This window comes from Mixophyes fleayi, chromosome 9, assembly GCF_038048845.1.
Source record: "Mixophyes fleayi isolate aMixFle1 chromosome 9, aMixFle1.hap1, whole genome shotgun sequence".
Classification (NCBI taxonomy): domain Eukaryota; kingdom Metazoa; phylum Chordata; class Amphibia; order Anura; family Limnodynastidae; genus Mixophyes; species Mixophyes fleayi.
In genome coordinates this window covers 103,252,995-103,266,065 of record NC_134410.1, presented here as the reverse complement: position 1 = coordinate 103,266,065, position 13,071 = coordinate 103,252,995, and the positions used below count along the sequence as shown (strand labels likewise).

Genomic DNA, 13,071 nt, shown 5'->3' with positions numbered 1-13,071 from the left:
GAGTTTGCAATGTTTCTTATCGAAAGCCAGTGTCCTAAAAGTCTTTAGGTTATTGTGGAAAGATCTACTGTTACAAACTTGCTTCTTTTTCCCATGTAATCCTAAAAGTGCATAAAGATGTTTGACATCTATCCATCTCCTCAGAATATCACTTTTAAAAAGGAGTTTATATGTAAGAAATGCCAAAATTAAAACATTTGTTCTGCACTATATATTTTTTGGTCATACTCTCGATTGCCTGAGTAGTGGAATGATGGTGGATCAGTACTAGTAAGTTTGTGTCCTCCGGGCACTAGTGGGGCACCTGCTTTTATGGCCATCCATTTAGGTGTTGCGGATCTGTTGGGGCAATGGACATTTGTCAGTCTGTTAGCCAGAGGTAAGGGAGGGTTTTGTATGTTAATTTAAAAAACAAACAGACACATAGGGGTTCAGTCTCTTTAAAGGCCATATTCATAATACAGTCATGGCTTTGTTTAGCATGTGTACTGCTTTAAGGTAAGTAGTCATGAGCATAATTTTGAGTGCATGGAAGAATAATGCACATTTGTTCACTTTTATAGACTCTAAGGGGTGAATTCAATTCCCCGCATTGTTCTAAAGAACAAGGCGAGGTGCATACTATTACTGTTAGTATGGTAGTTGCTGCGCCTTATTACCATTACTGCGGTAAGTACGCCAATTTCAACGCTGATTTTTGCTCGCAGTTCCATGAGTTGCGAGCAGAAATCTGCGGTGAAATTACCGTACGAACGGTAATTGTGTAAAGAACAATGCAGGGAATTGAATTCCGTCTTATAACAGTGCTCACTTTAGTTTGAACAAATGCTTGATGAATCCTGTATGCACCAAATTCTGGTCTGTCCAGCATTTGTTCAGCGTTTCATGAGTAATGTAAGTGCACACTGTTTTCACGAGCATTCAAGACATTTTAACCTAAGCTGAACGCAGCATCGTTCACTGCTGGTGAATTTAAAACACCAGTTCGTACCTACCCATTGTCCACTGTGAATGAGTACACTCTAAATTATAATTGTGCACCCTTAATACTGTTGCAATCCTGAAAAACATTCCGTCCTCCAGTTTTCGCTGTAGGGCAGTCATTGCACACTGGTTTAAAACAAAAAAAAATAAGAATTAACAGAAACCAATTTTTATTTTGCCCCCAAGCAGTGTTACCGTAGGCATGTGTACAATAACTACAGTTTATACGTTTTGAATAGATGTGTAAATGAACGGTTGGTAAAAGGTTTGACACTCTGTGAATGGGAAACACCCTGTCAAACTTTCTGTTTCTCCTCAATTTATTGCGGTGGTTGTCTGAGAACTGTATTTTATACAGACATGATGATATTTATTTTGCCCATGAGACTCTCTTGCATGCACATCAATAACGCAATGCATAAGTGGAATAAAGTATGTAATAACTTTGGCACGGTTCACTACCTAGGAATGGAGACCCTCCGTTTTTCTCATGAAAACAGCGCAATAAGGTTGTGTCCAAAATTAGTTGTACTTCACTTTAACTCTTTAATGACCAGAGATGATTTATATATCAGTAACCAGTTCAGTTATTTTATGAAGCATTGTTATACTGGGAATAGCTTTTTAATTCCCTGTGCTACTCATTCTAATTTTATATTCTTTTTGTTTTTTTGGTGAATAAGGTTTCCTTAAATAGCATATTGATATATGGGTGCTATACATAAAGTCAATCAAGTACTGTTTTGTTTTGGTTTTTTTTCATGCTGTACAACAACTTCTTTGGACTTTATATGGAGTTAGTCACCGTTATTGGTCCTGAAGCTATTTATGGGTTCAGTTTTTGTTTATTTCAGCATGTTTTACCTCCTTTTTTCACTTTCTTTGTTTATTGTTTTTTTTTAACCAGAGAAATGTTAGTCAGAGCAGACTCTGCATGGTCTTCACTATTGTCCAACCCAGGCTGCACAACCAAAGAAAACGATGGTTTTTTTTTTTTTCCAATGGTACCTTGATCTTAAAGTACCTTTTGATCAAATTTGAAAATATACATTGTACCTTTCAGAAGATTATTTTGTAAATATCCCCATACCATGTCAGGAATGTGTCACTTCATTTATAATCTTATGTACATCACTACCAGATATTGGTTTGGTATCAGATATTTTAAAATCTCTTTGAGCATTACCTATCCTAAGCAAATACTTGAGTACCAATTAAGCATAATAAGTCGTGGTACAAATAGAAGTGTGAATTGCACAAGTGCACTGACAAGTAACACAGAACAAGTTAGTAATTATGTATGTATAGAAAACGTAGCAGAATAACACTCAGAAAATTGTGATATACAGTAAGTCCTCTTAAAGCTACTCATGATTTTTTTTTGACATTTACAATTTCCCTTTTCCCGACTGCTATTAATGATAATTCTACCATGCCAACCACAGTCACGTGACACATGATGCAGTGAGAGTTTGGAACGCCCATCTGGGCTCTGTCTCCACTGTGACATCCTCATTCTCTCCCCTGCCATCCCATGACATACAGAGAGATTTTAAGTCTGTCTGTGTCTGGCAGCCATAATGGTCCCTCTCTCACCCTCCAGAGAGATTTTAAAGCTAATAATTTTTCTTAGCTATCCTCTTACAAATCATTATCGGATGCATGCTTTATAAAGGTAATTGTTATTTAAAGAAAGAAGAATGGTGGAATTGATTACTTAAATTGTAGTGCACACGGAAGTCTTATTTGGTTGCAATCCATGTGAACCCCCTCAAGCAAAAAAAAAGTAAAGAAAAAAATGATTAGAGATTCCGCAATCTGCTCTCTTGGAGTCCTACCATATAATGACTTTGCACTGAAATTGCCCAGGAGTTTCAGCTGCTCAGCCAATCATAACTATTTCCCACTCTAGCCTGGTTGGTGATGTGATGTGAGGTGAGTCCAAGGGACTCCTTTCTTTGATCACACATTATTAGAGGTTAGTTGAATCTATATTGGTGTGTGAGGGGGGACATTAGTAATTGGCTGTAGAGGTCCATTTGTGTCAGTGGCCCATTCATATCAATGAACCATTGAAATGAATGTGCAATTGACCTTAATGTGGGGTGGAAAAAAGAGCAAAAAAAAAAAAACTAGCGTAAATGCTCTTGTTGAATTCTAGTGGGTATGTACACAATGCGGTCCCATAGAAATGAATAAATTCAAGTGTAGTGATGTACTTTTAATGCACTGACATGTAGCAGCAGTGTCCAAAAAAAAAAAAAAAAGCAGCAACTCAAACTCAGAGACGCAAATATGAGCTCAAATGAGTATGGAGACACAGAATAGGATGGGTCTTATTTTACATGCAGATGCGTGCTTTGCAACAGCATGTGTTTACATGAAAATGACTCCTTCCATGGATCATAGTGTGACAAGTGCTGTCTGATCTCTGGTAACTGATCTGGACACAAGTTCTTTTCATGCATTCAGCCGATCTTCTTGGAATTGAACAGTTCTGTTAAACGCCTGAACACCAAATCAAAGCGCATATGCACTTTCCATATGTTCTGCTAAGGGCTTCATTCAAGAGTCAGAATAAAGTCGTTCCTTTAAACATGTCTTTATACGATATAAGCTCATACATGAAATTTGTTTTTAATTTACAATGAAGAAAATGTTTAACATTGATTGTTACTCAACTCAAAACTTTTAAGTCCAGAGTATGATGACCGCTGTCGGGAGAGGAAAAAACTATTCTGGTCTGTCCGGAAGCCATGAGCTTGAGAAGTTTGCACGCTAGGCTGTAGCCATATCATCATTTTTTATTTTTCTTGCACTGGATTTTGATACAGCTTTGCTTTCTGCTTTGATTGCATTTGTATCAAGAGAGCCGTTTTGTGCTTTTGTTAAACTACAAATCCCAGCATACCGTGCCATCCTCTAGAACAGTACAAAAGGCTTGTGATCTATTTTAACTATAATAGATAGCCTGTCTTATGGAGAGTACTATACATACTAGGCATGTAAATACTTTAACCTGTCTGTGGTTTCACACATTTTTGCCTGATGATTGTTGTGTTGCCTAAGCAAATTTGTATGTGTTGTTTTTGTGCTGAACAGATGCGCTGTAGGGGGTTATAGATGGTGCTGAAGGTAGTATCAGTAATGGTCGGTTTACCTTTTTAGTTTTTTAGTTGTTGTTAACTTGTTAAAGCTTCCTAATGCTAAGTAACAAAAATAAGTTGTAGAAGTTGTGAAAAGCTGAAGTCACTGTACACAAAGCTTAATTGAAAGAGATGCTAGCTTGAAATTTTTTTATGATTGTTTAAAACTTTATATACATATAGGTTAGTTAAGGTTTAGACTAATTTGCATGTAAAGCGAAAAGGAATAGTTTATGGTGTGGATTGTAGAGTGTACCCAGTGTATTAATCTAATGGATCTGCTGTCATTGAAGGGTGTCGTGATGTCGTCAGAGGCGTTGCCAGTGTTAGGTGTGCACATAAATGTTTAGGGTTAGGATATATTTCTGTGTTGCAAAAGACTATATCACCCAATGAAAGTTTAGCTTTTATTATACTGAGTGAGTCATTAGAAATGAGATTTATTTTCTTAACCGATAACACGCTTCAAAAAATGTTCGTACATCATTCCGCGTCCTTAATAAATTAGACTGAAGTCAAAATGTGCTCATCATGAAGACAAAACTGGTAACCTTCTGGGTTATATGTCCTTTGTAGAAATGATAGGTCAGGAGCAATGTCTTTCCCCAGAATGCTAACTATTTTCATATCTAATTAACATTCCATAATGCAGTGAAAATGTTGACCACACTGTTTTTATCTGCTTTTTTTATACGTGATTTTTATACTATTGCCAAAGAACACTCCAGAAACTTGCCTGTGGGGCAACATCAGCCTTAAAAGGGAAGAAATGTCTGAGGAAGCCAGTTTCACAGGGGACTTTTATTTTTAGAAATAAACTATAACACTGTATGGATAAACACATCTGTTCTGTATACCAGCACGTTGCTTCTGACTGGAGACACTGACCACTTCCAACGAGACTTGTGCTTAAAAAAAAAAATAGAATTCTATAGGAATTCATAACAATCGGTGTGTAAGTTAATTGTCCGTTTGTTACATATGGAGATGAGACGATAAATAGAATTGTCTGAATTGAGGACAAAACCTGGAAGTGTAACTATTTTGGACAAAGCTCTAATGCACTAGGCAGTTTTATTTTTGTTTTGTGCCAGACCGAAGGGGTAGGGCTACTGAATGGAGTGACAGCATTAATTTGGGTGGTGTTTACCAGACTTACACATTGTATTAGCATTAAGGATGTCCAAGTGTTTTGTATTGTTCTCCTTTAGGGAATAATATATGAACAGTTACTTATATTAGTAACGGTCTAGAATTCTTTTGGCGGATTATAATGCTAACATCATGATACGTCATGTTGTTGTAAAGCAATTGAGTTGATTTGATCAGTAGTAGAATTCTGCTAAAACAAACCTTTAATGCTATCTAGGGCCACAACATACAGCACACTTTCTGGGTATTAATCTTGGTTATGCATATATTTGTATGAAAATATATGGAATAATACACTCTACTATAGATTTTAAGAATACATAGTAGAGTTCTGAAACCGTTTGAAGGTACCAATGCTTTTATATAGGTCATGGATCTCTAATACCCTTAATAATTTATAGTAGGAAACATGTTATTTCTCATAGAAAACTCGAATACAGAAGAGATGACATAGCACACACCATTGTAGAGTTTACAGGATATGCTACAGATTAAGATCACTTTTGTAGTGTATAATGTGTATCTCAATAAAAGGGCAAATGAGCCTAAAATAAATGCCTATTTGGATTGCAGTGCTGTCCTGCAGTGGGGCTAGTTCACCTCAAACATATGCTGATGAGATTCATCAGCTGATTAGTTTTTTCCAGCCTGCTTGGCCAGATCAGTTGTGTGTTTTTTTGTTTTTTTTTATTGTACAGTGTCACACCCTACAATCTCAGACCAGAATGACCAAACTATCAAAAAACTCTTAGCTTGTGTGGCCGGTATAATAACAAATATATGTCAACATTCCCATACATAGGAGGGTACAGATTATTTCCATCTGTTAACGCACATTTTCCATTCATTCGTGTGATTGCAGTCCATGATATAGAAACCTGTAGAAAAGCATACTATATGTTGCAAAGGCAACAATATTGTACATTATTATTATTATTCCTTCTAAATCTACACTTTATCACTCATGCAGTTCAGCTGCTAGTCACTCTGGTCTGAACTCACCCTGTACAATGTGGCACAGGAGACTTACTATGTGACTATCTGGAGAAACTCGGGGGACTGTTCTGGAGTGCACCAAGCTTGCAGCTGTGGGATGATCCTTGGAAATAACTAGTAATAGGGGGTATATTTACTAAACTGCGTGTTTGGAGAAGTGGAGATGTTGCCTGTAGCAACCAATCAGACTCTAGCTGTCATTTATTTAGGGCATTCTATAAAATGACAGCTAGAATCTGATTGGTTGCTATTCCACTTTTGCAAACCCGCAGTTTAGTAAATCTAGCCCTAGGTGTGTTATGAAATTATTGTAACCTTGCTTGGCTTTACATGCTTTGACCATGCATGAGTGTATAGCTAAAAAAGGTGACTAGGTACTATGCTCCATTTTGATTTATGGGCTAGTCTCCCATTATCACAAGTTTCTGATCTCTAAGACCACTGTATGCATTCATTCAGTGTCAAGCAAGAGTTTACAGAGCAAATAGTGGCTTGTCAAACCTTGAAATGTAAGTTGGCTGTTTTTAATGAAGCATATCTTGGATATACGATTATCGTTGCTTTCAGTGCATTCAAAGCATGTATAGTTGTAGTAATACTTTTTCCAGTAATGTCCCACTAAGCAGTAGTGATGAGATATTGCTATTGGTGAACTGGAATTCAGTATATTTCTGCAGGGTCTTTGTTTATGGGAGGAAAAACATTAATAATAAGCCAGCTCCCACAAAGTGCCGGTTAGCGCTATGCATGAGAGGGTTAATATGTACTTGTGAAACAGAATATTTAATTTCTGTGCCTTTTGTTTATGGGGGGGTCTTGGTACTAGGACCTTTTGTGATATTTATTTTCAAACTCCGTTCAGCGTACGTTTTGTTTTTTGCTATGGGAAACACAGTGTGTTATTGAGGAGACTATTTCTCATGGTTCCTTTAAGATCTGTTTGTTGCTCTCCCTATCTTCCTGTCATTCTGAGTCTGCGTTTACACAGGGTGTGTGCTCTGAAGGGTTTCCTACAGTTCCCACTACCCTTTAAGCTTGAGAAATTGCCCAGGGAGCCAGTTCTCACAGAAAGGTATAAAAATAGGAGGAGGTTAGCTGATGCCCATGGCACAGTCAAACTGTGGGCCAAGCTTATAAAAACATGGTCTTTGTTTAAATCATTTCTGTGTTGTTATCGCTTCCTCAAGATAGAATCCAATTGAAAGAACCTCATGTGAGACTTTTGGCAGTGATTGTGCCTTGGATTTGTAACACTGTATGGTGCGTATGAGGCGATGGAACAATCATTACTTCATATATATGTATAAAGAGCATTCTGTGCAGATTAATCTTTATTCCGTAACAAATTACACAGTCTTGTCAATTTAATATCTAACAACTTTTTAATACTGCAGAAATTCACACAATTTATGTGGGTTTCAAACACAAGATACATTTAATTTTTCTGTTTTCAGTGTTCATACTCTTTAATGAAACAATAAGACACTTGTGTATCTAATGCTTTTATTTTTATATACTGTAGTTATATTGTAGATCTTAGTTTTCAGAGTAATACACTGACATGGCCTCAAAGTGTGTGCAAAACGAACAGTTTTTGACTTTAAAATGTAATTTTGATTATTTAAAATAGTTTTACAGTATAATTAAACTTTAATATTGATTTAATTAGAAGTGGTGTTATTTGATCCTTCTCACTTTTCAGCATATTGCCATTTACAGGCTGCAGGAATCCTTATTTTTTGCAATACAACAAGCCTGAGGCTAAAGAATGAGCACATATAGCAACATAAAGTAACAAAATGTAATCAGATGGTCATACAAAAAAAACAAAACTTTTTATTTCAGTCATTTATCACTGGGCCAGTTTGGTGCTTGATATACCCTGGTATGATGATTTATTTTATTTTTTTAATTTCCTTTCAGCTGAGCAGGCAAACTTAATATTTTTTTTATTTAAAAAAAAAATATATTATGTATTTTTTTTGTTTTTGCACATGGGAACAAATATTTTTACAATTCTTATTTTAAGTATACTTGGGGAAAGAGGGGAAAAAAATAAACTTTGAGATCCTGCCCACCGTTACTGTCTTGCCCTTGGTGCGATGCCATACGTTTACCGTCAACTGTTAGTGGTTAATAAGCACTTCTCATGTGCTGCGCTTGTTAGTCATGGAACAAAAGTTAGATTGTATTTTTCCACGGTAGGCTTAAACATGCGTCCCTTATTTCCAGCACAAATAGATTCAGCGCAAACCGGAACCGCTTGTAACTGACATGTCATGTGCCACCAATCTAACACCGGATCCACTGCTGCAGACAGGAGAGGTCAGCATGATCCTTTGATCTAGGTCTTACATGCACCCATCAGGGTCACTCTTTAGACAGGGTAAGCCCTGGTGACTCTTCTGTGAAATTGCACATTATTTCCTAAATTGAATGCAAACACAGACTGCTCTCAAGAGCAAATTGTTTAGTCTGGATGTTGGATACAGTGGTCAGGTGGGCACAAACTGAACTAAACCAAATTACTAGACAAAACCAAATGATTGGACCTCCAGACTGTTGCTGACATCCAAATTCTACCAGTGAAGATCAATTGCTGTTGCCATCATTATAGCACTCACTGAAGATATTGTGTTAAATATTCTTTGGTTACTATAAAGAATACTTCTACAATGAGCAGCCAGCATATAGGATCTCTAACTAAGCTCTGTCTATAGAGCTGCACAACGCTTAACCCTTAAGTGTATTAACACTGACTTGCTTTATTTGATTTCTAAACGGAAGATATCATAACATGAGTCATATCTTTTATCAAAATAATTTGGTAATTTCTTACCTGTAACTGGCAATAATATAATAGTGTTGCTTTACAAAAAAAGCAGGATATTATCCCATTGCCTAACCAGCTAAATCATAAAGCTTAGCATACACGACTAAAAATGGCTTCCCAAGTTAGACCAAATAGCAATTGTGCTTTTAGATGTGTATAAATACTTTGCAGTTAAAATAATATTTTACGGTTTACATTTTAAACCACTTATCTACAGGTTTGGTAATAGAATGATAAATACAAATGACATCCTATTAAGTGTCCCCCATATGTATTTACTACCTGTTTCTCCCTATTTTAGAGGTGTTTTTTTTTATATATTGTTGATTTTAAAGTGGATAAAATAATGAAAACGAACCATTTCATTATGACTTTCTAGGGAGAAGACACATCTGTGCTTTCCAACTACATTTTCTTTTTTTGATCCTTCTAGAGGCAGCGTAACAGCAAGAGTTGTGTATGTGGAAAACATTGCTAGCTGTCACCATGGTAATAACGGTGGTGCTGATGATTACTACTGTCTCATGACACAAGTTTAGTGCTGAATCAGTAAAATATGCATCTTGTAACAGACAGTATCACCTCTACAACTTTCAAGTAAAATTACATTTACGCATTAACAGCTAAAGATAATATAAAACATCATCTTTCTTTGCAGGTTTCTACCCTCCTTCCCCTTGAGATTGTACGCAGAGCAGTTTATCTATACCTTAAGGTTATGGAACACTTTTATTATGTTTTGAATACTTTACTACATATGGATTCGTCTAGTTCAAATAGGTTGCTAAAGACATGCCTTAAAAAGTACTACGCTTTGGAAAACTGAGAGGCTAACCATGGCTACATGTTGTGAATCCAAATATAAAATGTTTGCCTCCCTCTGCAGCCGTCACAAACCTGACCAATAAACTTTGGCCTTACAACCCAGTTGAAGTCTCAAAGTGATGTGCTCTTGTTTCTCCAGGAATCTCCGCAGGACAGCGCCATCACGCGTGACATCAACAGAACGTTTCCGGCTCATGACTACTTTAAAGACACTGGTGGAGACGGACAGGACTCCCTTTACAAAATCTGCAAGGTACTTCAGTCATTATTCACCACTGAAATGTAATTTGAGCTTTGATTGACTTGTATTTACCCTTCGTCCATGGTAGTACACACCATAAACCTAATCAAAACACAGTAACCCGTCACAATGCCCTACATACTGTTTAGAGATTCATGATGGGGAACTCTTGGGCTTACCGTATGTCCTGGATCCAAAGTCCTAGCATTATATACTCACTATAGATAGCATTAGGGACAGTAGTAGCAGTTATTTCTTCCCTGCCTCATTCCCCTCTGTAAATGTAAGTCTGTAGCATTGTCCAGTCACTCGGCACAGGGTATCTGGTAGATAAACCACATCTCTCACTCTGGCCTGCTGCTGGGAAGCTTCATATACAGTAACATTATCGTGACCCAAGTGTCATAGCGCATTTCTGCAATATTTTGTAGCCCAAAATCAGTCAACCCCTCTCTCTGTTGGTGAATAGAGAAAAAAATTGGAGGTAGAACGACTACTGGATCTTCCAGAGCAGGTAATCCTTAACACAGATGTGAGCTGAAGAGGGTGGGGCGCACACCTCATTTCATATCAATATTTCATATCATCAAGGGTGTTGGTCTGAAGTGATATGTCCTTAACCAGCAACCCTAATTGCATTTTCTTCAGTAATGGCAAAAAAATAGTTGAGGTGTACTCGGATAATTCTACAGCTTTGCTGTTAGTGATTACACGGACTTCATAATTTTGTGTTTCCCAGGGACCTATCATTTAAAATATTTGGGGTCCTACTTCACTATTTCGGGGTCCTTTTATATAATATTTTTTTATTTTATTCCTTAATATTACTATATTATAATATATATTAGCTATTAATATAGGCTAAAATATGCACCTGGATGTCTGCTTTGGAACAGGAAGATGGGGTATCTGTGTATTAGAGCAGATGGAGGGAAAAGGGGTGTCCTTGTATTGAAGCAGGGGAAGGGTGAAGGGGGTGTCTGTATTAGAGCAGGGGGAGGAAGAGGGAGCAGGGGTGTCTTCGAGCGGGGTAGGAAGAGGGAGGAGAGGTGTCTGTATTGGAGAAGGGGGTGTCTGTGTATTGGAGAAGGGGTGTCTGTGCAGGAACAGAGAGCTTCATGTCTCACTTCACTAGTACCTGGCCCCACCACTACAGTTCCCACTGGATTCCATCTCGCCGTCCCTGTCCTGTTAGAGATACAGAACCCAGTCCCTTTTTCCAGCAGCCAGTTCCTGACAACTGCTCCCAGACAGCACAACTGAGTGCCCCGGAGGCGGGATCAGACCGAGGGAAGGGGCAGCTAGCATGCATCCAGCAGCACCCAGTCATTTTCGAAAACTAGGTCCCTTTAACAGTAAAACCAAGTAACATACATGATGCAGTGCATCAGTGTGGTCACTGGTTGTACCTAAGCAGCCAAGCTATCAGAAGTGGACATCTTCTAAACGCTCTTTAGACATTTTCAAATGGGTCAAAGAAACCTTTTAGCAAAATATATTCCAAGTTGCAGAATTACCCTGGCAGACATTGTAAACCATGAAGATATCGTCTGTAACAATTGAGAGCTCAATCAAAAAACATTTAATCAAATATACCAAAGATGGGAGTGCCACAAATCAATTTAATGGCAAAAGCAGAAAATGCAAAAAGGAGTGCGTAAATGGAAAGCAATTGCAATCGAAACTGGCACAAACATAGAATATCTGCCTAGCATATGTGTTCCCTTCTGCTCATAAAAATGTAGACTTTAGCAGATCACCATGATTCTGATAGCTCCCATTTAGCACACTCTTGTGCAGATCCCTGTCTGCTGTCAATTCAAGCCACCATTCCGTCTCCCAAATATCTTCTCAGACAACGTCATATTCTGCGTTCCAATCAGGACTTTCCTCAAGCTCACAGTTTGGAGACCAAAAGAGACCTGTTAATCTCTAGGAATTTTTCTACTCGGACACCCTTTTCTTTAGCAGAAATAAAGTCACCAATCAAATCAAAGTTTCTTTACGTTCCGTCCTAGGTTCTCCTGTAAGGGTTCTCACTCTCACAAGAAAGCACAGAACCTCGGGTTTGCAGGTCCACCTCACAGCCTTGGGGCATTTTCTGGGATATTCCTTTATTGGGAAACCCATTGTTTAGGTGGTTTGTTAAAGCTGCAAATAGGACAAAACACGCTAGCTTCACCTTGGGATCTTACTTTGGAGCGAAATAGCTGAACACAGGCCTTTTTTTTTTTTCTATTGGTCCTTTTACCCAATAAATAGCTGCTGCTGATGAGACAAAACTTTTACAGTGCTTTGCAAAGAGAGTACAAAAACAAGTGTTTGCACTTCTTTTAATCCACCATTCTATTTATGAAACTGTGTAAATGATCAAAAATATATGTGAATTAGTTTACTATATAATTCACATATCGGACCCTGTCCTATTCTAGCTTACATTCTAAATTTCCTAACCCCCCCCCCCCCCCCCTCCACACACACACATACGTACAAACGCACAAACTTTTTTTTTTTTTTATTGCATTGTGAGGACCTGTTTGTTACCACTTGAGATTTACAGTTTGACTTTCCTCAAAGTACTGACGTGGACTGCATGGTGGGGACAGTTTCATTTAGTTTGATCATCTGAGGACATACACAGACACATAGTCCTGGAGGTTACATTTCTGGTCAACCACTGCGTATTGTTTCAATAACTTTGATCTCCTTTTAAAGCTGTTATGCGTTTTTTTATGTAGAATTTTTATCCCTGACCAGTTCTGATCTTTCAGTGCTGATTGTTCAGCCCTGAGGCATGTGACGCAGTCACTCTTTCCGGGCACCCGGCATGTTTGGATAAACATGATGATGTGCTTCTTCATATCTTGGATCTCCTCTCTGTCCCAGGTTTTTCT

General features: G+C 37.8%; 1 protein-coding gene across 5 annotated transcripts in view; it reads left to right on the top strand.

Annotated features, from left to right (window-relative positions):
- RABGAP1 (RAB GTPase activating protein 1) overlaps positions 1–13,071 on the top strand; it is a 113,436-nt gene that overhangs the window by 55,807 nt on the left and 44,558 nt on the right. For all 5 annotated transcript variants that reach the window (XM_075184738.1, XM_075184739.1, XM_075184740.1 and 2 more), the window contains one exon: positions 10,076–10,189. In XM_075184738.1, coding sequence (XP_075040839.1) covers positions 10,076–10,189 — 114 coding nt within the window. The remainder of the gene's footprint in view (positions 1–10,075; positions 10,190–13,071) is intronic.